The sequence below is a fragment of the Nomascus leucogenys genome, chromosome 2 (assembly GCF_006542625.1).
Source record: "Nomascus leucogenys isolate Asia chromosome 2, Asia_NLE_v1, whole genome shotgun sequence".
Classification (NCBI taxonomy): Eukaryota; Metazoa; Chordata; class Mammalia; order Primates; family Hylobatidae; genus Nomascus; species Nomascus leucogenys.
The window spans coordinates 83,470,382-83,496,413 of NC_044382.1; the positions used below are offsets into that span (position 1 = coordinate 83,470,382).

Genomic DNA, 26,032 nt, shown 5'->3' on the forward strand with positions numbered 1-26,032 from the left:
ATGTGACCATTTCCTACAAAATGCCCTATGTAGCTTCCAACCAAAATACCACAAAGCACAACTTAAGCAGTCCTGCCTCTTGACCTTCTCCCAGGCTTTGCTCTCACTCATCTGTTCCATCCTTTGCATTGGCAGAAGACCCATCTTTCTAAATGCTTACTCTGTTGGAGCATGTAATTTCTTTCCTAGGAATCACCATTCTCAGCTGCCTGACTCCAAGAATCGTTCTCAGTTTTATCTCCTGAATGTCCTAGACCTCAGCACCTTATTCCAGCCTAACACGTCTGGCAACTCATTGTTCCCAGAGCTATTCAACATGCCTTCCACCTCAGGGCTTTACTTGGCCTGTAATGCCCTCTTCCTCTCTTTCTGCCAAAGTAGCTTAATGATTAGGAATATAATTCTGAAGTCCAACCAAGGGCAAAGCCAACTCCTCTGCTGACTTGGTGGATGACCTTGAACTAAATTTCTTCCCTTCTCAGAGCCTCCAATGGACAGTAAAACTAATAACAACACCTCCCTACCTTAGAGGTTGTTGTATAATTAAATGAGATAATATACATAAAGTGCATGGTGCAGTATCTGGTACACAGAAAAGATCAATAACCTGTTGATGTTGTCATTGTTGTCATCGCTATTATTATTTCAGACCTTGGTTTCTCCCCACTCTTTCATGAAGCCCTTATCTAACCACTCCAGGTCAAAATCATCTCTCTTTTCTTTGAATTAACTTACTTTTCCTATCACTGATTTGATGGCTAGGATTTATTGCCTTAAGCTTTACAGCATTCCTTTCCGATTTTATTTCCCCATCTCAGGTAAAAACTCCTTGAAGAAAAGATCCTGCAATTTGGCTTTTTGTGAGATGGAAACGATTACACCTTGCCCTGCAAACTTCCCCCCTTTAAAGGTGAAGGTTTGTTAGGTTAGTTAGCCTGTGAGAAAATTGTGCATTCTTAGCATTCAAAGGCCAGACATCTGGGGGTACAGATGGGAGGAAGACTAGGATAAGAGACTCCAGATGGGGACAGAATTAAAAGGAAAAAAAAATTAAATAAGCCTCCGTCTCCTTTTATCTCCTAGTAGTAGGCAGTAATTTAATAAATAAAGGAGCCCCGTTACCGTTTTCCCTGTCCATTCTTTCCCAGGCACGGTGACCTAGACAGCAGCAAAAAGTGAGTTAATAGGGAGGGGTTAGGTAGGATGCAAAAGTCAAGGAATGTGGCTACAGCTGATTACAGGAACTTAGAAAGTGGACCGAACAATATTGACTCCCAGCACGCCACCTCGATGTCCACCTTGGGGGATCCGTCGCTGGAAGGGACCCATCTCGCCCACCCTTAGGGGTCAAGGTGGGCGAAGCGGGAGGAGAGGGCTGGCGGGGCGGGGCGGGGCGGGATTGCTCCGCCCCCGGAGGCTGGGCTGTGACCAGCAGGCGGCTCCGCAGCGCGGCGGGCGCGCTCATAAAGGGCACAGCCGAGGGTACGTGGATCGCGGTGCGGAGACTGAGGTTAGAAGGCAGGTGGCGAGATGAGCCGGGTACCAGCGTTCCTGAGCGCGGCCGAGGTGGAGGAACACCTCCGCAGCTCCAGCCTCCTCATCCCGCCTCTAGAGACGGCCCTGGCCAACTTCTCCAGCGGTCCCGAAGGAGGGGTCATGCAGCCCGTGCGCACCGTGGTGCCGGTGACCAAGCACAGGGGGTGAGTGAGGAGGGTCGGGGTCAGGGGAAGGAGAAACTGGAAAGGGGGAAGAGGAGGAGCAGGGAGAGGAGGGGTGGGAGAAGGGAAGAGACGGCTTGCCTAATCGTTGCTAACAGCTGCCACTTTTAATAGGCGCTACCCGGTGTGCTAAGTGGGCGTTTTACAGGTGTTACCTTGTTTATTTCAGCACACTCTCCACCTAGGGAGGTACTGATGCCACCATTTGATTGGTGGAAAACTGAGACTCAGAGAGGTTAAGTGACTTACCTAAGCTTACACAGCTACTAAGTGGCAGAGCTGGAATGGTTTTCTGATCCAGTGCCAGACTTCTGAACATACTATGCATGGTGTCTAAGGGAAGGGCAGAGGGATGCGGGGGCTGGAAGAGGGCCAGTGGGGCGGTGAGGGAGGAAAGAAAAAGTAAGGTATATGGATACTAAGAGACCCCAGCATTGATGGGAAGGGGCTGAAGCTGCTCCCTCTCTCCTTGTAGCTACCTGGGGGTCATGCCCGCCTACAGTGCTGCAGAGGATGCCCTGACCACCAAGTTGGTCACCTTCTACGAGGACCGCAGCATCACCTCGGTCGTCCCCTCCCACCAGGCTACTGTGCTACTCTTTGAGCCCAGCAATGGCACCCTGCTGGCGGTGAGCAACTTCCTGTCCCGGGGTGGAATGGGGCCCCGGGCCCAGATTTAAGCTCAAAAGTAAGTTCTCCACAGCAGGGGGAGTCTTGATTGTGACTACGCGTGCCCCCCTGCAAGTGACTGGATACCAGCAACAGTGAAGGTTATCTGTGTCCATGTATCTATTTCTAGGGCTGCCTGAGGATGCATAACACAGCACCAGCGCCCACTGCTGCCTCAAGCATGTGACAATGTGGAAATAATAATCTTGTCATTCTTGCATATGTCCTTGTCCTATACTCAGTTACCCCAAATACACAGCTTGAACGAACCCATTAGCCAAGGGAAGACTGACTTACTGAATCCTTGTCGACATGGAAAAGAAGGGGTGTTCTATAATCCCTGGGAGTCTTTTCAGAGGGGTATACGGTGTGACCTGGTTTTTTTTTTTAATTTTTATTTGTTTTCATTTTCTCAACAAGTTTATTTTATTAAATTGCGACCTGTTTTAATATCTAACCATAGTATCAAAAGGTAGCAGTAGCTCGTGTTTATGGAGTACTTTTTAATGCATCAGGCACTGTTCTAAACATTTCACATTTATTAATCCTCTTAATACTTAAAACTATTCTATGATATGGGTAATATGATTACTCCCACTTTATAGATGAGGAAACCGAGTCAGAGCAACTATGTTCAACTTACCGAGGTTTATGTAACCAACAATTAGCATGGCTGGACTTCAGAGCTGCTCAGTCTAAGTCCACGGTCCATAGGTCCAGACTCTTCTAAGACCACCGCCATTTTAACTGCTACATATTGGGCACTTATGTGCCAAGAAGGAGACGCTGATCACATTCAATTCTGAGAAATTCCTCTATGGGTGTTTTTTTTTTTTAAGTAGAGACAGGGTTTCACCGTGTTAGCCAGAATGGTCTTGATCTCCTGACGTTGTGATCCACCTGCCTCGGCCTCCCAAAGTGCTGGGATTACAGGCGTGAGCCATCGTGCCCGGCCTACGGGTGTTTTTATTAACTCCCCTTCCCCCCAATTTCTTTTGAGGTCCTTGAGGCTCGGGTTAGTAGAGTCACTTTGCTTGAGGTCACACAGCTGGTTAGTGAAAGACTCAAGAATCGCTCCTAGGTCTTTCTGACAGTTAACTCTTATGTTCTGTGCACTCCAAGCTGGGTCTTACAATGTCCTTCCTTTTCCCCTGAATTTCTGGATCGCCAAAGAATCTGGCTGTTTAACACTGCTTTGAGAATATCTAGCTCTCCCCAACTTACACTCATCCAGTGGAGATGGCATTCATACTACCTGCCAACAGCGGTTCCCCAGAGGGGTAGAACCCAAGGCTTTCCAACTAGATGACAGCTGAATCTGCTCAGTAACTTGATGATTCACTTCCTCATCTGTAAAATGAGGTTGATGATGCCTATTTTTTGATGGTCAGCTGAGATGAATAACTTAGAGAGGAGCACAGAGGATGGTTTTTACTAGCGAGGCATAATTTTCAACCTTCGCTGTGTATCAGAATCACCTGGGCTGTCTGGGTCTCACTCCTGGAAGAGATACAGACTGGGTTAATCTAAGGGTGGTATCTGAGCATCTTCACGAAGCTTTCCACATGTGCAGCAGGAACGGAGAGCCACTAAGAGTTTCATGGCCCTTGTCCAGATGTCAAATGGCAACCTTCTCTCTCAAGTTCCTTCTTAATTTGGTGTTTTGAGAATTCTAGGGCAAGAAAAGAAAATGGGCAGTTCTTGAGGGCTCACCATGTGCTAGATGTTTCCAGATAAGCCAGTGCATTTAATCCTCACAATAACCCTCTGAATGGCTGGCATTATCTTTGTTTTTACAGGTGAGGAAACCAGTGCTTAAAGATTAAAGTGTTTGTTCAAAATTGCATATCTCTTAAGTGGAGGAATTGGATCCAGGTCTGATGCCAAACCCATGCTGTTTGTAGGATGCTATAAAACGTCCTAAGCTAATATTTTAGAACTGTTTCTTCTAATTTATGCAGTGGACAGGGGTTCACCTTGCTCACTGTCTCTCCTTTCCTCCAAGGTCATGGATGGAAATGTCATAACTGCAAAGAGAACAGCTGCAGTTTCTGCCATTGCCACCAAGGTAAGATGAATGCCTGGCTGTACTATTAAGGTGAGCTGTCGGATGGGGTCTGCTGCCTCAATCTTGAGAGACTAAAGGAGAAGTCGGGAACTTATTTTGGTTTCCTGTTGGACATAGCTGGAACTTCAGATGTCAGATATATCAGTAATTCACGAAATTATTAGCTACCATTTAATGTGCATGACCAGATTTCAAGTACCTTACGTGCATAATTCTCAATCTTCCCATCAGTCCTGAAGAATAGAAATGAGAAATTCTCTCCACCTTCCAGGTCAAGGAATGTGGCTCAGAGAGCTTCTGTGAATTGCCCAGGATCACGCAGCTAATAAGTCCAGAGTAAGAATTTAATACCTGACCTCTCTGGCTTCCAGGACTGGCTTCTTGTCCCTGTACCACATTGCCCCTGGTAAGACAGTATAATTGTCCCATAGACCAAAGCTAGTACTGCACAAGAGGCTGAGTGAACTGAACAGATCCAAGCCAGATCCGTGTATTCATTTGACAAGTATTGACTGAGCTTCTATCATGTGTCAGGCACTGTTCTAAATGTTAGGGAAATGGCAGTGAGAAAAAACAGAGGGGCACACACAGGGGAGGTAGACAATACCAATAAAAAGGGAAATACAGGCCGGGAACAGTGGCTCATGCCTGTAATCCCAACACTTTGGGAGCACTTGAGGTCAGGAGTTGGAGACCAGCCTGGTCAACATGGTGAAAACTCGTCTCTTGTAAAAACACAAAAATTAGCTGGTTGTGGTGGTGGGTGCCTATAATCCCAGCTACCCGGGAGGGTGAGGCAGGAGAATCGTTTGAACTCAGGAGGCAGAGGTTGCAGTGAGCCCAGATCGAGCCACTGCACTCTAGCCTGGGCAACAGAGTGAGTCTCTGTCTTAAAAAACAAAACAAAAAATGAAACAAAACAGAACAAAACAAAAACATCTTTTGAGTTTAATAATGTGTTAAATAGTAATAAATAATATGTAATTAAATAGTACATATTAATAAATGATTAATAGTGTGCTTAGAATTTACTAAAAAACAAAACCAATAATAACCCAAAACGCCACATAACATGTTAGAAAGGTGAAGATAAAGCAGAAGTGAGAGTATTGGAGAAGGTGTCACGTTTTACATTATCCAAGAAAGGCCTCCCTGAGAAGGTGACATTTGAGTCAAAGCTGAAAGCAGTGAGTTAGCGAACCATGCAAAAATATGGAGGGGCACTCCAGGCAGAGGGAACAGTAAGCAATGGTGGTGATGATGTTCCCAAGCAATGTCAAGGCATCCTATAAGAAAAACAGCATTTTTAAAAGTTAGAGTTAAGAGGATGAGGCTTAGAAAACAGGGTGTCTGTGGGAACGATTGAAGTCTGGAGTCTTTCACATTAAATGTGGAAGTACAAGGTCTTGGGACACTGGTTTTCCTAAATTATTATAAAGGAAACATGGTAACCCAGGGAAAGTTGCAGCAGCAAAGACCAGGTGTTCAGGTTGTATGTTGAGGTTTTCTAGATACCTGCTGGGGAGGGAAGAATGAGAGGATTAATCTGGTAATTGTATACGAAGGGAGTAGACCAACAGCACCCACCTCAATGAACTAGTTTTTAGCTATATCCAGACCTGATTCCATTGAAGTAATCAAGGACTCCTTGCTATGTTTGCTGGTAATTTGGGAACAGAATGAATCTCGTATTACTGCCTGTCATTTGTAAAGAGCCTTAGTCTTTTTCAAAATCATTTCCAGCCCCTTGTCTGGACTACGAGTTTCTGTGAGGAAGGCAGAGAATGTATTAATGGCCTCATTTTACGCATAAAAGAATAGAAACTTGGGTTTCCTGAAGTCATACAACCAGGTTCCTGTGGGTCCTTTTGAGGCCACATGGTCTTGTCCCAGATAAGAAGTTTCCAATAGAAGCAAGCTATGCAGCAGCATTAGCTAGGGAAGTTTTTAAAAACTCAAATTCCCATGCCTACTGAATCAAAATCACAGAGAGTAAGGATCAACCAGGTCCGGAAACCACACTTTTGTAGACCCAGCCTGCAATAACACTGCTTTATTGCATTAATAAAAATCTGTGCTCCCAGAAGAATCAAGAAGCCTTGGGTTGACACTTCAAAGTTTAGACACTTCAAAGTTTAGGCTGAAACTTCACAGCTTTATTTCCAAGGGCTCAGATGAACTGTTTCAATAAGGAACAAAGGGTCTATTTTACTTGTTGCCTTGAGAGTAGAATATTTTCTTGTCAATCATTTCTCTTTTATTTAGGGCTTTTGTCGGGGAGAATAAGTATACGGAGCTCTAGGGTCTGATGAACATAATACATTTTTTGTGCTTGGGTCTCACATAAGCTTCATTGAAGACTCTGATATGTTTTCTCAAGGTGACAGTATATATTAGGGTTTAGCAGTGACATGCATTTATTCAACAAATATTTGAGTGTCCACCAAGTGCAAGGTTCTATGCTCAGCCTGGGGTAAGCAAAACCAGATACGGTACTTGCCCTCATGTAGCACAGGGTCCAGTGGGGGAGGCAAGATATAGTCCAAAGATCACATCAATAGGCTGGGCGCAGTGGCTCACGCCTGCAATCCCAGCACTTTGGGAGGCTGAGGCAGGCAGATTGCCTAAGGTCAGGAGTTCAAGACCAGCCTGGCCAACATGGAAAAACCCCATCTTTACTAAAAGAAAAAAAAAAATTAGCTGGGCATGGTGGCGGGTGCCTGTAATCCCAGCTACTCGGGAGGCTGAGGCAAAGGAATTGCTTGAATCCTGGAGGCGGAGGTTGCAGTGAGCCAAGATCACGCCACTGCACTCCAGCCTGGACGACAGAGTGAGACTCAGTCTCAAAATTCACACCAATAAATATGAAACTACAACGCTGACAAGTGCTCTAAGAGTGTAAAGCAGTATATCTTGATCTAGCCTGTGGCTGTGCCTCTGTAAGGGATATTTGAGCTGAGATTGAAGGATAATAAGAGTTACTTGTGAGGGGGAGAGGGGACAAAGCAGCCTAGCATCCTATGGCAAGGAGTTAATTCATGCAGAGGCCCTGTGGTTGAAGGAAGTACATGAGCTTGGGAAGCTGCAAGGAAGCCAGTATGGCTGGAAGACAGGAAGTGCAGGGGAATATGGCATGATGGTATGAGAGAGGGCTTTAGAGATAGGAGGGCCAGACCATGTAAGGCCTTGGGCAAATGCAAATGAAACAGACTTTCAGACTCTCTAAATGAGAAACCTAGCAGATTCATATACATGTACTTAATAACCTGCATGCTTATGAGAAAAGACTGAAGTGCCACTAATGCTGTTTAATAAATCTTATAAACATATGATTAAAAATCGGCTGGGTGCAGTGGCTTACACTTGTAATCCCGGCACTTTCGGAGGCCAAGGCAGGTGGATCACTTGAGGTCAGGAGTTCAAGACCAGCCTGGCCAACATGGCGAAACCCCATCTCTACCAAAAAAAAAAAAAAATTAGCCAGGTATGGTGGCACATACCTGTAATCCCAGCTACTTGGGAGGCTGAGGCACGAGAATTGCTTGAACCCAGGAAGCAGAGGTTGCAGTGAGCTGAGATCACACCGCTGCATTCCAGCCTGTGCAACAAACCGAGACTGTCTCAAAAAAAAAATTTTTTTTTAAATATCAATTATCACACTATTACCAGGGCAACAAATTATCAAGTAAAACAACCAATCAGAATTACACATTTAGTTTAGCAAGTTGAAGGTTATTTTTATGGGATACTGTAACAATTTCTGAAGCTCACCTGTACTTTCAAGAATAGATTCATATTAACTGAGAACAGAAGAAAATGGTAACAAGGAAAAGAATCCAATTATCCTTATCAGACAGAAACATAAGATTTCTAGTCTTGTGGATATTATCATTTTGAAACCTTTTCAAATCAGAGACATTGAACTGTATTTTATGGCACAGAATGGTATCTCTCCTTCGGTAGCTGCGGGAGATAAAATTAATTCCTAATATTTCAGAGATGCTGTTTTGCTAGTAATTAGTAGTTAAGAAGACTTTTCACTTTTTAAATATTATACTCCAGAATTCCAGTGAGTAGCATTTTACGAAAGAACAGACCACGGGGAACTCAAAGTTTACTAAATGAAATAGAGAAAAGGCAGAAGAGGGTTTTATTTAATACATACGGTGTCAAGGGCCAAAGGATGTCTTTCCTCTATGCCAGTGGTTCTCCACTGAGCATGAGTTTGCCACCTGCTCCAGAGACATTTAGGAGTGTGCAGACGTTTTTAGTTCCCACAACTTGAAGGGGTGGAAAATGCTACTAACATCTAATGGATAGAAACCAGAGATACTGTTGCACATCCTATAATACACAGGATGGTGGCCCTCCCCAACAAAGAGTTGTCCAGCCCAAATGTTAGTAGTACACTGAGGTTGAGAAGCCCAGTGCTACCTCTTGTAGGTCATAGTAGGTATGTACCAGTTCTGTGCAAATAAGACTACCTCTGTCCTCATGGGGCTTAAAGACCTGTAGAAGAAAATCTACAAACAAATAAGTGCTATGGCCTGGTGCATTCTATCAAGGAGGTCAGAAAGGCTTCACTGGAGAGGTGGCACTGGACATGAGTTGATCACAGAATCCTGCTGTCAAACACAGACACCCTCAGGAGGTGCCACAAATGCTAATTCTACATTTGTCTTTAGAGAAAGACAGAGGCTGTGAAAGGATCAACAGAGTGGGCCCAGCGAATATAGCTAGAACCCTGGGAAGGAAGGGCTCACAGAATCCAGGCAGCTCTTAGAAGTAGCTCAGAGCTCTGAGAAGTGGGTATGGCTGAGCATGTACCTGAGATATGAAGAAAGGACGTGGGCTTTGGAGTATGGAAGACGTGAATTTAAAGCCACACTGTGCCCTTTAATAGTTGTAAGACCTGGCCAGGTGTGGTGGCTCACATCTGTAATCCCAGTACTTTGGGAGGCCGAGGTGGGTGGATCACCTGAGGTCAGGAGTTTGAGACCAGCCTGGCCAACATGGTGAAACCCCATCTCTGTCAAAAATACAAAAATTAGCTGGGTGTGGTGGCGCACACCTATAATCCCAGCTCCTCGGGGGGCTGAGGTAGGAGAATCACTGGAACCCGGGAGGCGGAGGTTGCAATGAGCCAAGATCATGCCACTGCACTCCAGCCTGGGCGACAGAGCGAGACTCCGTCTAAAAAAAAAAAAAAAAAAAAAAAAGAAAAAAATAAATAATTTTAAAAAGTAGTTGTAAGACCCAGAGCAAGTTCACCTTTCTGTTACCAGGGCAACCTCAGTCTCTTCATCTGTAAGAAGAAGATAATAGGAGTCCCCAACTCGTAGGGCCAATGCCTAGACTAAATGAGATCATGGGGGCAAAGCATTGGCATACATTAGCTGTTCAGTGAAGGCTTCTTCCTTCTTTTCCCACTTGACACAGGGGAAACTAAGACACAAAACGAAATTCTCTTGATTGCCTGCAAGCTCTTGAGGGAGGCAGAAGAGAGGGCAGAAGTCACCTGCTACTCAAACCAGCTTAGTTTTGTACCCATCTGCTAGGGTCTCCCTTGACCTTTGCCACTTCATTTCTCTCACATAGTTTCTGAAACCCCCCGGCAGTGAAGTGCTGTGCATCCTTGGGGCTGGGGTCCAGGCCTACAGCCATTATGAGATCTTCACAGAGCAGTTCTCCTTTAAGGAGGTAAGTCCAGGGGTGGGAGTGAGAGAGAAGAGGGAAGGGGGTGGTCCTTGACCTGTCTATACTCCTTCACTGCACCACAGGTTATTCTGAAATAATTAAGTTGTGAGCCCCATCTAGACCATTCTTGTACTTCATGACTTCCCAGAAGCCCTGATGGAGGGGATGGAGGATAAGAGTCAGGGGAAGATCTGATTACCTGTTTCCAGTCCTCAGTTCACAGGGCATTTGCCTGAGGATGCAGCAAGCTTACACGGTTAAAAGATTCTATTATATCTCTTGTATACATTCAGTTGTCCTTTTAGCCCCTGTCTATTATGTTTTTCTTAGGAGAATCCAGAGTTTTTAAGTATTCAAGGTTATGGATCAAGAAGCTGGGTGGGATGAGACCTGGAGACCAGGAGGCCATATCCTCTCTCTTTTGCAGTCTCCATACTGGTCCACCTTCCCCCCGCTGTGGCTCATGCTTCCCCCTGGGAATGTTTGATGCTATTGTTATTTTATGTGTGTGTATGAAAGGGATGGAGCAAATGTAAAGTATGATTTAATGATGAAAATAAAACCACTGCCTTGGGAAATATAGACTATTAGGTGAGTGCAAAAGTAATTGCAGTTTTGGCCATGACTTTTTTTTTTTTTTTTTTTTTTTTGAAATGGAGTCTCACTCTGTCACCCAGGCTGGAGTGCAGTGGCATAATCTCGGCTCACTGCAACCTCCACCTCCCGCGTTCAAGCGATTCTTGGGCCTCAGCCTCCCCAGTAGCTTGGATTATAGGTGCCCACCACCACGCCTGGCTAATTTTTGTATTTTTAGTAGAGACAGCGTTTCACCATGTTGGCCAGGCAAGTCTCGAACTCCTGACCTCAGGTGATCCACCTGCCTTGTCCTCCCAAAGTTCTGGGATTACAGGCATGAGCCACTGTGCCCAGTTGCCATTACTTTTAATATAAGGAAGAAAACAAAAGAAAAATGCCCTTTTATCTGTTTTCAAAGGCAGTTAATGTTTTCTGATCTTCCCTCTTCAGCTTTTTATAACATAGCTTTAGTTGTGTTAGATACGCACCATTTTATATCCTCTCTCACTGAGTGTTCTAACATCACTTTTCAGGTTATCTAATTTTTGCATAAAATTTGCATAGTCTTCTATCAAGAAGGGTGAAGAGGTTAACCGTGCACTTCTGGCTGGGCAAAATGTCCTGTTTTTCACCTTGCTTGGTGAACTTGCTTAGACATTAAGTTTGTTTCCGTATGTATTATATTTCCTTATGAGAAATTCTGTAGGCCTTATTTTCAGTTGACGGGTGACAAGCCCTTGACCCAAACATTGAAACCTGTCAAGCAAGTCGGCAAGTCCCCAGCTCCTGGCGAGGCCATTGCCTCACCCCCCAACCCCAGCACCTTTCAGGATTCCAGCTGTAGCTACCACTCTTGGCCTTTTCATTGGCTGTGCCATTTACCTTCAAACTCACCTGATATTGAATTTCCTAAGTATTCTTCACCGATCAAGTTATTCCATGAAAAACATTGTCATAAATAATCCTTTGTATGAATCTCCCACCCATTACAACTCCTTTACGGGGTCTCAGATATAAAGTGTGAGTTCCATACAGACTTTGCCAGTTATCATTTCCATTTTACAGACGTGGAAACTAAGGCTGAATGACATGAAGCAATTTCAGGAAATAGCAGAGTAGAGATTGGTTCCAAGCCTACCTGGCTCCAGAACTTGCTCTGCTAATCATTATGCTATTAATATATAATAGCTATGAAGCTATTGAGGCTGTGCATCTTGGCCTAGAAGTGAAATACTTCCACCCTTTTTAAAAGGGGAAAGTGGTAGAGAATGCTCATTTTCAAATACCTGGCTAGGTGTCTAAGTTAATGCTGTACCCCTGATCAAATGTCCATTCTCCATGGGGAATGATTTAGGAGTGATTTAGATAACCACCAGCCCCTATCCCAGAGCGGTTCAACTTTCCCTTCGCATCCCTGGGCTCAGTGTAACATAAGCAGCCAAAAAATGGCACTAATGTCCTTCTTGTTACTCTCAATGAAGGTGAGGATATGGAACCGCACCAAAGAAAATGCAGAGAAGTTTGCAGACACAGTGCAAGGAGAGGTACGGGTCTGTTCTTCGGTCCAGGAGGCTGTGGCAGGTGCAGATGTGATCATCACAGTCACCCTGGCGACAGAGCCCATTTTGTTTGGTGAATGGGTGAAGCCAGGGGCTCACATCAATGGTAAGTAGAGTGGCTCCATAAGGCATGATGGGTGGTGGCCAGGCTCCTCTCTGGACTGGACCAGTCGGCTACATCTGCAGAGCCAGTTTATTCATGCAGAATGCCCAAGCTATTTAAGGGCCTTGAAAATGTGTGAGATTGAAAAAAAACAATAGTTGGCCGGGTGCAGTGGCTCATGCCTGTAATCCCAGCACTTTGGGAAACTGAGGCAGGTGGATTGCTTGAGGCCAGGAGTTTGAGACCAGCCTGGTCAACATGGCAAAACCCCCTCTCTACTAAAAATACAAAAGTTAGTCAGGCATGGTGGCTTGCACCTGTAGTCCCAGCTACTCATGAGGCTGAGGCACGAGAATGGCTTGAACCCAGGAGGGAGAGGTTGCAGTGAGCCAAGATTGTGCCACTGCACTTTAGCCTGGGCAACAGAGTGAGACTCTGTCTTAAAAAACAAACAAACAATATTTGCTCCAAAAAATGTAAAAGGGAAATTACAAACTTGAAACTAATGAATATTTAATATTCTATAAAATGTAATTTTTTTTTTCTTTTTTTGAGACAGGGTCTCACTCCGTCGCTCAGGCTGGAGTGCAGTGGCGACATCTCAGCTCACTGCAACCTCTGCCTCCTGGGTTCAAGCAATTCTCTCATCTCAGCCTCCTGAGTAGCTGGGACTACAGGCATGTGCCACCATGCCCAGCTAATTTTTTGTAATTTTTGGTAGAGATGAGGTTTCACCATGTTGGCCAGGCTGGTCTCAAACTCCTGGCCTCAAGCAATCTACCCACTTCAGCCTCCCAAAGTGCTGTGATTGATTACAAGTATGAGCCATTATGCCTGGCCATAACATGTAAAATTATGGTAAATGGTAATTCACAGCTCAATTCTGAAATATGATGAAATTTAAATCACAAAGGCCAAATGAGTCATTTTTTCTTAACACTAAGAATTATAAAACTTTAAATTTCTTTTGTTCTGTAATTTTTATGTGACATATATATGCTTTCTAATATGTGTGATAAGATGAGGGTCAGGAGAGGGGACTCTAGACATGAGGGTGCCTGGGGCCTCTGTAGACCTTCAGATGGCCCTGGGTGTTATAGCAAGAGCTGGTCTATATCTAATACTATTGCAGGTGCTGTCCTGAACTCTTTGTGTAATTCTTTGTATATTAAATGACACTATTCTATGTATAATGTCATTTAATACTTATAACCAACTTATGAGGCAGGAACTACTATCATAAACCCCATTTTGCTGGGGGATAAACCAAGGCATGGAGAAATTATATAACTTTTCCAAAGTCACAGGTTTTCTGTTTTTTTGTTTTTTTTTGTTTTTTTTTTTTTTGAGATGGAGTCTCACTCTGTCACCCAGGCTGGAGTGCAGTGGCATGATCTGTGCTCACTGCAACCTCTGCCGCCCGTGTCAAGTGATTCTCCTGCCTCACCCTCCCGAGTAGCTGAGATTACAGACACGCGCCACCATGCCCAGCTAATTTTTTTGTATTTTTAGTAGAGATGGGGTTTCACCATGTTGGCCATGCTGGTCTCGAACTCCTGACTTCAAATGATCTGCCCACCTCAGCTTCCCAAAGTGCTGGGATTACAGACGTGAGCCACTGCACCCAGCCCCAAATCAGAGGTTCTTGATGGCAGAGCTGGGATTTGAACTGAGGCACTCTGTCCTCAGAGTCCAAGCTTTAAATAATACTCATGATTGCCTTCCAACAGAAAGACTGATTCTGGTGAGCAGAGCAGGCAAATTCTAGAGGATTTAAAGATGGTCTCAGTGCCCTGTGTTTTAGTGACAAGCACATGGTGTGAACTCAGAAGCTAAGAGCTTTGCACACATGGGCAGATGAGCCAGCGAGAGCCAAGTCAAATGATGACGCATTCAATCATACATGCTGACTGAATCTCTACCGTGTGCCAGGCACTATTCTAGATGCTGGGGATGCCACAATAACCAGGCAGTCAAGGTCACAGGTTTCCTGGTGGTTAATTTCAGTGAGGAGAGATAGACAACAAACAAACACAGAGGAACTAGATAGTTCTGGCTAAAGATGAGACTGGAAAGAACAAGGCCCTAGGTGATAGAGGCTGTTGGTGGAAGTGGAAGGTAGAAGCAGAGAGAGGTGTTTTCAATAGGGTTATCTGATAAGCCCTCTAAGATGTAGTTTTTGAGCTGTGACCTGAATGAGGAGGAAAAGCCAGGCATGCCAAGAGCTGAAGGAAAGGCATTCCGGGTAGAGGGAACAGCAGATGCAAAGGCCTTGAGTGTGGAAACGAACATGGTGTGTTTGAGGAATGGATCAAAGTAATTTGAAAGTCTCAGGCTGCATGGGACTGGTGGTCAGATTGGGTCCAGGGAATGGGTAAGTCAGGGCTGAGTTTATGGACAATAAGACCATTTCTGGAAGGACTTGGGAAATCAAAAGGAACCAGTTCATGGTGAAATGGGTTTCCAAGGCTGCATCTTCAGGAAGATGGACTTGATTTTTTTCAGCTTAAAACAACACATTATTATCATCTCACAGTTCCTGTGGTTCAGGAGACTGGGTGTGGGTAGCTGGATCCTCTGCGCAAAGTCTCACAAAAAAGAAATTGGGCAACATCCGGGCTGCAATCTCATCTCATGCTCGGGGGTCCTCTTCCAGGCTCCCATGGTGTGGCAGGATTCAGTTCCTTACACTGGAGGATGGGGGAGCCTCTTTCCTTGGGGCCATTCTCAGCTCCCAGAGACGACCCAAATTCCCCATCATATGGACTCTCCATCCTCACATCCAGCCACAGACAATCTCCCTTATGTTGGATCCCTCTCACTTGGAATCACTCTCCAGGAAGGGCTGACTTGATTTTGAGTCAAGGCATCTCTTCTGTTTTCCTGGCCCAGGGACAAAATTGGTTTATGTGTTCACAGAGGCAACACATACATTTAAGAAAAATGTGTCACAAGCGCAGACAACAGGGAAACACCAACAACAGATTTTACTTAGTTTACAGCTCAGCGGAGGGACAGGCCCAGTTCCAACCTCCCCCATGCCTCCCTCCTCCTGCCCTGACACCCTGTCAAGCCTGTCTTCGACCCTCACTCATTTAGCCCCATCACAGCCAAGCCAGAGCCTTGTTTGAGTCAGGCCTCTCTCTCTTTACTGCCTGGCCCACCTCCATCCGCCTGAGTGACCTCACACAACCCTTTGAGAACTCGCCCTGCTCATAAGCAGTTGCTGTGCGGGGGAAACAGTCCAGTGAGAAGGAGTGGCCTGAGAAACGGGGGTTTTGTTCCCACCAGCTTATGATTTATTTACAAGCTTCCTTAGCTAGTGTTTTTGTTCTATAGAACTCTCCGCACAAACAACCTTCAAGATGGACATTTTTACACAACTCTTTGGAAATTAGAATGAGGGAGAACAGAACGGGAGGGAACAAAGGGAGAAAACTGGGCGGCAGTGGAAGAAGGCATATAAATGCTGTCTTATATTTGTATAAGGCTTTATAGCAGTTTTCAAAGACTAGCCGGCCAGGGGCTGGATCCAGCCAGCAGATGTGTTTGGTTTGGACCATAGAGTGATCTAAAACTCAAGGAGTGACATATGCAAATAGATTTCCTGTTTCTCTTTTAAGAAAACAACTGGGGCTATCTGGTAACAGTGGCTCTACATTCACACGTGGTAATGATTAGCTGGAGCTGAACAATGACTGTCCCCTTTGGAAGGGCCCGCTGGCTTCTCCACCCCTCAGTCTCCACCACATCTAATCCAGTCCCTCTGACCAGCTTTGTTCATTTTCATTACCTCCCTGGCCTTGCAGGCATTTGATGGCAGCCTCTGCATTCTCCTGTGTCCCGGTGCCAGGGGGCATGACACCTTGGATTCATCATTCTGGTCCCGGACTCCATAGAGGATGTGATAGTTCAGGGCCAGGATGGAGCCACTTTTCTTTCTGCTGAGACTCCTCCATGACCCTGACACTGGGTTTTTTCGTTTTTGTTTTTGTTTTTGTTTTTTTTGTCACGAGTTAAGAGAGAACCGGGGGTGAGGAGAGGGAAAGGGGCACGGTGGCAGGCGCCTGTGGTCCCAACAGTTTGGGAGGCTGAGGCGGGAGGATCACTTGAGCTCAGGAGTTTGAGGCTGTGGTGAGTTTTTGTTTGTTTTTTGAGATGGAATCTCGCTCTGTCGCCTGGTTTGGAGCGCAGTGGCGCAATCTTGGCTCGCTGCAACCTCCAACTCCCAGGTTCAAGAGATTCCCCTGCCTCAGCCTCCCAGGTAGCTGGGATTACAGGTGTGTGCTACCATGCCCAGCTAATTTTTGTATTTTAGTGGAGACAGGGTTTCACCATGTTGGCCAGGCTGGTCTCGAACTCCTGACCTCAAGGGATCCATCCACCTCGGCCTTCCAAAGTGTTAGGATTACAGGCGTGAGCCACTGCACCCAGCCTGTGGTGAGTTCTGATTGCACCACTACACTCCAGCCTGGGCAACAGAGTGAGACCCTCTCTCCAAAAAGAAAACAATAGATATTAAAAGAACTGGTTGGGGGTAAGTAACGGGAATGATGGAGATCAAGAGGAGAGTGGGGTGTGAATAAACTCCAAGTGATGTCTCCGTTTCGGGATTTTTGTGAGGAAGTTGTTGTTCCTGTTAAGCAGAAGAGGTGCGAAAGCCTAGGTGCTCCCTCAGACCTAGATTCACCCATCAGATCCTTAACCTTGGCAAACACCTTCACTTCTTTGAGCCTCCATTTGTGCATCTGTTAAGTGAGAACCAGACTTTGAAATGTACTTGTGAGAACCATAAATAGTATGTGCAAAACATCCCACAGATAGTAGACACCCTGTAAATGAATGCTCTGTCATCTCAAAATCTCTTAGCGATGAGGTGGGATATAGAACAGGAAGGCAAAATGGTAGGTAGTTTTTTTTTTTTTATTTTTTTTTTGAGATGGAGCCTCACTCTGTTGCCCAGGCTGGAGTGCAGTGGCGTGATCTTGGCTCACTGCAACCTCTGCCTCCCAGGTTTAAGCGATTCTCATGCCTCAGCCTCCAGAGTAGCAGAGACTACAGGCGTGAGCCACCACGCCTGGTTAATTTTTTGTATTTTTAGTAGAGACAGGGTTTCACCATGTTGGCCAGGCTAGTCTCAAACTCCTGGCCTCAAGGGATCTGCCTGCCTCAGCCTCCCAAAGTGCTGGGATTACAGGTGTGAGCCACCACACCTGGCCTATTTCTTAATAAGTATTTGGTCTTACTGATTGGGAGAGGCATGGCCTGGGGAATGAGGGGGTATTTTGAATCTGAGTGTGCTCACGGGTCCTTTTTCACCTCTCTCCTATGCTTTGGCCTTCTTAGTAGCCTTTGGCGCTAATCCTAGGCTTAGGGTCTGTTTTGCTGTCTCTTAGCTGTTGGAGCCAGCAGACCTGACTGGAGAGAACTGGATGATGAGCTCATGAAGGAAGCTGTGCTGTACGTGGATTCCCAGGAGGCTGCCCTGAAGGAGTCTGGAGATGTCCTGTTGTCAGGGGTGAGGCTCTTCTGACCCCAGTCAGGGCTGCCACCTGGCTGGCCTCACCTGGATCCCAGGGTTTCATTAACTTCCCTTCCAGTTTGGTCTGCTCGAGACCTCAGCCACCCCACCTCCTTGTAGGGGAAGGAGCTCCTAAACATTTTGCAACCCTCTTTAATTCCATTCCAGAAAAATATGGGCATTATGGGTGGTGACATGTGTGTTCCTGGAAGAAGCTCAATGGATTTTATTTTTTTGCTGGGCTGTCCTATAAAGCAGTGAGATTGGAAGCTTCTTGCAGCCTGGAAACCTTCCCAATGTGGCCAACACGGTAAGACTGTGTTGCCCACCTTTCTGGCCTCATTTTACTGTTATAATCAGCATAAAACAAGAAGGGAGCTGCTGGCATGCATGTTCAGATAAGAGCATGTCTATTTCCTCACTGACACAATGATCTTGGCAGGACAGCTCCCTGGGCACCAACTCGAATCTCTGTGTTTATGGTATCACAAAAGCAAATGCCACCCCAAAAGGATTTCGGGGCCAGCCTCCTCCCTAATATCATTCAGTGTACAAAGGATCTCTCTTTTTTTTTTTTAATCAAATTTATCTCTTATCCAGTTCAGGAATTCCCTGGGCTGGCTTCAAAAGCCAACCCTGAACAGACTTTAGCTTCATGCCTGGGTCAGCATATGTTTGTTTCCTAGGCCGAGATCTTTGCTGAGCTGGGAGAAGTGATTAAGGGAGTGAAGCCGGCCTACTGTGAGAAGACCACGGTGTTCAAGTCTTTGGGTAAGATCCATTGCTCCCTGGGCACAAATCCAACTAGAGCACAAGGCACATTCACCCATTGGTGCAAAGAGCAATGAGTCACCAAACTCTGCAGCTGAATCATTGTGCTCCATCATTCAGGTCAATTATTTACATGGCTTAGCCTAGTGTTAAGCCCATGAACTCTGGAACTGAGCAGTCCTGGGTCGGAGTCCCTTCCCCGCCACTCAAAGACATGTGTCCTTAGGCAAGTGATCTGACCTCTCTAGGCCTCAGTTTCCTCACCACCTGTTACCAGTGAGGATTAGGTGGGATTTGCATATAAAATGAATCAGTTAGGTGCAGATCTTGATGAAACTCAGAAGGTACCCTTCAGAGGTGGAGGGGGCAGGGGACAAAGATGTTAAAAGACAGGAACCTTAAGGGAAATGGCAGAGGCCCAACCTGAAAGAGTCAGATGGAAAGTATAGCCTGAGCCCTGTTCATTCCCTCCTTCCCTACTCTGCCACTTGCTGCTTTGAGGAGGGCTTCCAGGAGGAGCCCCCTACCACCTGAGTTGTATGGGGTACCTTATAGAAGCCTAGCAAAGGGTGGGCTCCCAGTGGCCAGTCCATCCCTTGCCCCAGGTCCTCTTCCACCCTGTGAGATTGAAGGAAACAGAAGTACATGGGAACAGGCTGAGCTCAGTGGCTCACGCCTGTAATCCCAGCACTTTGGGAGGCCAAGGTGGGCAGATCACTTGAGCTAAGGAGTTTGAGACCAGCCTGGCCAACATGGTGAAACTCCGTCTCTACTAAAAATACAAAAATTAGCCGGGCGTGGTGGTGCACATCTGCAATCCTAGCTACTTGGGAGGTTAAGGCAGGAGAATCACTTGAACCCGGAAGGTGGAGGTTGCAGTGAGCTGACATCATGCACTCCAGCCTGGGCAACAGAGCAAGACTCCATCTCAAAAAATAAATAAAGTACGTGGGAACAGAGCTGATACACCTAAAACACTGAAATACTCCAAAACTGGTTGGTAAACAGTTGCTATCCTGAGCCCCTCAAGAGTGCCTTCTGTCCCCCTCTCATGACCTTCCATACTTCATGATCAAGCAGCAAAAGAGTTGATGCCTGGCAGAGCATCAAGAGTGCTCTGGCCACCCAGAGCCCAGGCCATTGGTTACGTTATCTATGCCTTGCAGGTTTGTAAATGCCTTTAAAATCTCTCATGCACTGGAAGACAAAGGCAATAAAACTTTATCTGGAGCCTGGTTCAAAGACATCACATGGATCCAGTTTTGTCTGAAAGTGTCAAAGGTCGTGGCAGATCAGAGGTCAGCCAGCCCCCACTTAAGGAGCCAAAATGCTGCAGAAACTTGTTCTGTCCTTTTTGGCAATTTTTGCTTTCTTACTTTTGGGGATTAGTTTATTGGCACATCTTTTCATCTAACACATGCATATCAAGCACCTAATTATCTGTGCTGGGTGCAGAGGTTAAGGTATCTACCAAAATTACAAGACAAAGGGGAGATATCAAAGGATGCAGCATTCAAACTGGACCAAGGGTCAGAAAACTACAGTCTTTAGGCCAGACCTGCTCTGCTGCCTGCTTTTGTGTGGCCTATGAGCTAGAAATGGTTTTTAGATTTTCAAATGATTGGGAGAAACTATTTCATGATGCCTGAAAATGATACAAAATTCAAGCTTCAGTTCCACCAATAATTTCACTGGAACACAGCCCACAGCCAGGCTCTTTTGTTTACCTGTTGGCTGTGTTTTCTACTCTAAAGGCAGAGTTGAATAATTGTAATAGAGACCCTGTGGCCCACAAAGCCTAAAAGATTTACTGTCTGACCCTTTTCAAAAAGTTTGTTCAGGCCGGGCATGGTGGCTCATGCCTGTAAGCCCAGCACTTTGGGAGGCCGAGGTGGGCGGATCGCCTGAGGTCAGGAGTTTGAAACTAGCCTGGTCAACATGGTGAAACCCCGTCTCTGCTAAAAATACAAAAAAAAAAAAAATTAGCCAGGCATGGTGGCATGCACCTGCAATCCCAGCTACTCAGGAGGCTGAGGCAGGAGAATCACTTGATCCTGGGAGGCAGAGGTTGCAGTGAGCCAAAATCATGCCACTGCACTCCAGCCTGGGCAACAGAGCGAGACTCCATCTCAAAAAAAAAAAAAAAAAATTAAAAAAAAATTTGCTTAGCCCTGAGCTAGATTTTGAAAGAAACACAATTTGTTGGTGGGTGTTTCTTAGTATCATATTCTCTGCCCCTTTGCAGACCATCGAAGCCTAAGCTCATCTCTGGGTATCAGTCCCTGTTATTCCAATAGGCACTGGCAACATGGACACATAGCAGGAAACTGCCAGCCACTGGGCCTGGGTTGTTTCAGGAAAAGTTGTTTTGACCAAAGGCGAACCAAATTTCTGTCTATTCTAGGAATGGCAGTGGAAGACACAGTTGCAGCCAAACTGATCTATGATTCCTGGTCATCTGGCAAATAAAACAAAGGAACTTGATGTTGAGATGGATGCTTGAGGAATGTTGCTGCTGGTTCTCATAATTTCTAGAGTAAATGAGGGAGTCCAGTCCCCAGTGAACTCTCCTTTTGTGCTTATCATGTTTTACCTTAAATGCTGAGATCCTCACTTATGTTTGTAGTTGGAAAGCAAAGCTAGGTAGCCATTTCTTCTGTTCTACCAAGTTATAATAGCATTCATTTCCCTTTATATTTCCCTGAAATAAAGCACTTTCCAATTGTGCAGTGTTTGCTTCGGTAACTTCTATTACTATCACAAGGAAACTGAGAGGGATCAGATGCTCCCATTTACTCCCTGGGGGAGCTCCACTGGCTATAATGAAACTTCTTTTTTATGTATTTATTTAGTTACAACTCACGTACTCTAAGATCCACTATTTTAAATTATACAATTCAGTAGGTTTTTTTTTTTTTTGAGATGGAGTTTCACTCTTGTTGCCCAGGCTGGAGTGCAGTGGTGTGATCTCAGCTCACTGCAACCTCTGCCTCCTGGGTTCAAGTGATTCTCCTGCCTCAGCCTCACGAGTAGCTGAGATTACAGGTGCCACGCCACCACACTCAGCTAATTTTTGTATTTTTAGTAAAGACAGGGTTTCACCATGTTGGCCAGGCTGGTCTTGAACTCCTGACCTCAGGTGATCCGCCTGCCTCAGCCTCCCAAAGTGCTGGGATTACAGGCGTGAGCCATCGCTCCTGGCCAAGCCTGGTCATTTCTTATAAGTGAAATTCTACAATATGTAGTCTTTTGTGCCTGACTTCTTAACACTTAGAGGAAAAATGGAGTTTCTGTATAGATCAGGGCTCCTTTGGTCTTAAAAGTGGTAGAGACTACAACTCAAACTACCTTAAGATGAATGAACGGAGAAGGGGATTTATTGGCTCTTGTAATTAGGAACACACAGGTAACTGGTTTCAGCTACAGCTGTATTCAGGGGCTCCAACTGTCATCAGGGCCAGGTCGTGTTCCCCGTTGGCTCCATTATCAAGTTCTCCCTGGTAGTGGCAGGGCATTGGTCAGCAGCTCCTGAATTGTATTCTGTCCTCTTGAGCAACTGAGCATAAATATTCTCTTCCTTTACAGTTAGATGTTCCAGAACTGAGAGTTACTGGACCATCTAGGTCACATGTCTATTCTTCAGCCTAACATTGTGGCTGAAAGACATGGAATAGATGGGGCGAGGTGGCTCATGCCTGTAATCCCAGCATTTTGAGAGGCTGAGGCAGGAGGATTGCTTGAGCCCAGGAGTTCGAGACCAGCCTGGGCAACATAGCAAGACCCCCATCTCTTAAAGAGATGGAATACCCTGGCCAGGCTCGAGCCTCGTACCTATCCCTAAACCATCATGTTGTCCAGGGGGATCAGATGCTCTGGTTATCCAGGCCTGGATCACATGCCCACCCTTGAAGTCAGAAGTGTAATCTGCGCATCTGCCCACATGAGCTGATGGAGGGAAGGTGTCTCTTAACAAAAAGAGGACTGGATAGTTGAAAGGCAAAATCTAAAGATGTCCACTACAGTATCCATGTTGAAAGGGCCATTAAGGATCATCTAGTCGATCTTCAACTTATGGATGGGGAAACTGAGGTGCAGAGATACTTTCTCCAGGCCCCCTGAATCACTAGCAGAACTGTATTGTCCTTGTCCTGCCAAAGGCCCTGTCCAAATCCCACTCCGACCCTAGCCTCACCTCACCCCTTTGCTTATTGCTACTCCAAGGCTGGTTTTCAGATAAGTCAGCAGCAAAGCATGCTTGGCTGTTTTCCTGCCCATACTCCTCCTGGGAAGGACTCATGCTCCAGGTGGCTTAGCCAAAAGTTCATCATATTTGCCAGACTGTCTGGACAGGGGTCTTTGTGCTGAAACAAAATACCCATTTTAGCCACATGATCTGATTCTGCATATCTCAAGTGACTATGGAGTCTTTCTGCGGAATCCTAATGGTCACCACCCTAAAGGATGTATAGAGAAGAGCGTGGAATTATGAGAATATTCATGTATCTTTGTTTTCATTCTTTTCACAAGCGCCCATATCATAACCCTGTGCTAGCATACTAAGATACAACAGAAAAGTAGTCAGCCCCAGAGAACACAGCCCCGAAGACAGATGTTAACAAAAATTACAATAATTTGGTGTTACAGGAACATGGTTCAGGGTCCCTGCAGGAAATGCAGATGTTCCTTGACTTATGATGCAGTCACGTCCCAATAAATCCATCAAAAGTTGGAAATATGTGGCTGAGCATGGTGGCTCACACCTGTAATCCCAGCACTTTGGGAGGCCGAGGCGGGTGGATCACCTGAGGTCAGGAATCTGAGACCAGCCTGGGCAATATGGTGAAACCCCATCTATACTAAAAATACAAAACTTAGCTGGGTGTGATGGTGCGTGCCTGTAGTCCCCGCTACTCAGGAGGCTGAGGCAGGAGAACTGCTTGAACCCAGGAGGCAGAGGCTGCAGTGGGCCGAGACTGTGCCAGTGCACTCCAGCCTGGGTGACAGAGAGAGACCCTGTCTCAAAAAAAGTTGGAAATGTGTCAAAAATGCATTGAAAACACCTACCAAACATGATAGCTTAGCCTTGCCTACCTTAAATGTGCTCAGAACACTTACATTAGCCTACATTTGGGCAAAATCATCTGGTAACACAGTACACTGTACACTATCAATAGATTATCCTGGTGATCACATGGCTGATTGGGAGCTGTGGCTCGCTGCCTCTGCCCAGCATCCAGACAGAATATCTTACCAGTTTCTACTGAATGCATATCACTTTCACACCATCGTAAAGTCAACAAATCTTAAGTTGAACCATTGTAAGTTGGGAACCGTCTGTAGATGCCACACTCAAAAGGCGTGATTGAAGAGAATAAAGAGACTGCTTAGGAAGAAGCACCCCAGGGTTAGCAATGGTAGGAAATCACTACCACTGCTAAGCTTGAAAGAGCGGTTAGTGAAACCCAGAAACAACTAGAGCTATAGCAGAGGGCTGCCAGATGGGAGAGGTGAGCTTAGATGAAGGCAGCTGCTGCCCTGAAAAGAAGAAACAGGTAGAATAAATGCCTCAATCTTTCTTTCTCCCCCCTCCTGGTCTCTTGTTAGTACCTCTCATTGGCCAAACCCAACCAGGATCCCAAGGGCAAGGGAGCCCTTTGATGCAGTCCAGAGCCCAACCACCTGGGACACAAAGTAGGTTGGAAAATAGTAGAGAGAAGTTCTGGAGAGGCAAACAAAGAGAGCTTGCACAGAAAGGAAGTTACTCAACCCAGACTAGGGGCAGAGAGAGAGGGTATGTCTCCCAGTGAGGACAGCTGTATGGAGGAAGACTTTTCCAGGCAGAAGGGTGATGGTGTGCTAAGGCACAGGCATATGAGAGACATGTATTCAGGAGGCCACAAGAAATCTAGTATAGCTGAAATTAGGGGACAGGGAGAGGAATGGTCAGAGATGGGACCAGAGGTTTGGAGGAGAGAATAGGGCTCTTTAATCATGCGGGCCTCCTGTGTGGTGGTGAGAGTTTGAAAAGCAATGGGGGCTGAGCCTGGTGGCTCATGCCTGTAATCCCAGCACTTTGGGAGGCCAAGGCAGGTGGATCACCTGAGGTCGGGAGTTCGAGACCAGCCTGACCAACATGGAGAAACCCTGTCTCTACTAAAAATACAACATTAGCCAGGCATGGTGGTACATGCCTGTAATCCCAGCTACTCAGGAGGCTGAGGCAGGAGAATCGCTTGAACCCAGGAGGCTAAGGTTGCGGTGAGCTGAGATCGTGCCATTGCACTCCAGCCTGGGCAACAAGAGCAAAACTGCGTCTCAAAAAAAAGAAAAGAAAAAGAAAAAGAAAAAGAAAAAAGCAATGGTAAAGTAGAAAGTGACAAGAGACTTGCATATTAAAAAGATTACATGACTCAATCAGCCTTGTGGAGAATGAATTAAAGACAGATGAGGATACTTACAGCAATCCAGTGAGTGATGGTTGGGGGCAGGAACCAATAGGTCATCTTGCAAACATCAAAGAGGATTTAGCTCTGAGACATATTGAAAAGTTGAAAGGGCCTGGTGACCAACTGGGTGATGAAAAGAAGTATTGGGTTAAATTTTCCATTTATGAAAAATGGAGATTTAGAGCTGCGTGTTTTAATGCAGCTGAAACTGAGCACGATCACTATTTGGGTCTGGATAATTCATTGTTGTGATGGCCTGTCCTGTACATTCTAGGATGTTTAGCACCCATTGTTTCTACCCACTGGATGTCAATTGCACCACTGTTCCCCTATCATGGCAATCAAAAATGTCTCTAGATATTGCCAGATGTCCTCTAGGAGACAAAGGGCAAAATCATCCAAGTTGAGAACTGCCAACTTGAAAGAAAATGGGTTCAGTCCTGGACACATTGAGTTTGGGGTACTTGTGAGACATGTGAGAGGAGATGTCCACATCAGATAAGACTTGGGCTTATGGATTTGGTGCCCAAAGCAATGGTCTGGGCTGGTAACTTGGACTTAGGAATTATGAGCATACAACTGACCTGTATTACACAATGGCCTGAAATATAAGCACAATACACATTTACCACACCATAACTTCTCAAACTCTCCTCTTCAGTGAAATGCTCCCAACTGCTTTTCCCTCTTGTTGACTTTTATGCCAAGCTACATAGAAGGGGAAAAGAGGGGCCAGGAGGTGGTAGGGGCGACCAGATATTGGATTGAGCTACTCTAAGCATCAAGTTTAAGAGATGGAGGTTTGAGATCAGTGAGTACTTGAAGCTTGTCCTGGCTCATAATCCTGTTGTCTTTGTCTCTTATCAAGGCCTTTGCATTGCTCTGGCATCTTCTCTTAGCCCCT

General features: G+C 45.8%; 1 protein-coding gene across 1 annotated transcript; it reads left to right on the plus strand.

Moving 5' to 3' along the window:
• Positions 1–1,424: 1,424 nt before the first annotated feature.
• CRYM (crystallin mu) lies at positions 1,425–21,411 on the plus strand. Its single transcript, XM_030799967.1, has 8 exons — positions 1,425–1,700; positions 2,194–2,347; positions 4,393–4,455; positions 10,054–10,155; positions 12,210–12,393; positions 17,787–17,908; positions 18,598–18,682; positions 21,087–21,411. Exons 1-8 carry the CDS (start codon positions 1,531–1,533, stop codon positions 21,149–21,151), a joined length of 945 nt encoding a protein of 314 aa, XP_030655827.1. The 5' UTR covers positions 1,425–1,530; the 3' UTR covers positions 21,152–21,411.
• The last annotated feature ends 4,621 nt before the right edge of the window (positions 21,412–26,032 follow it).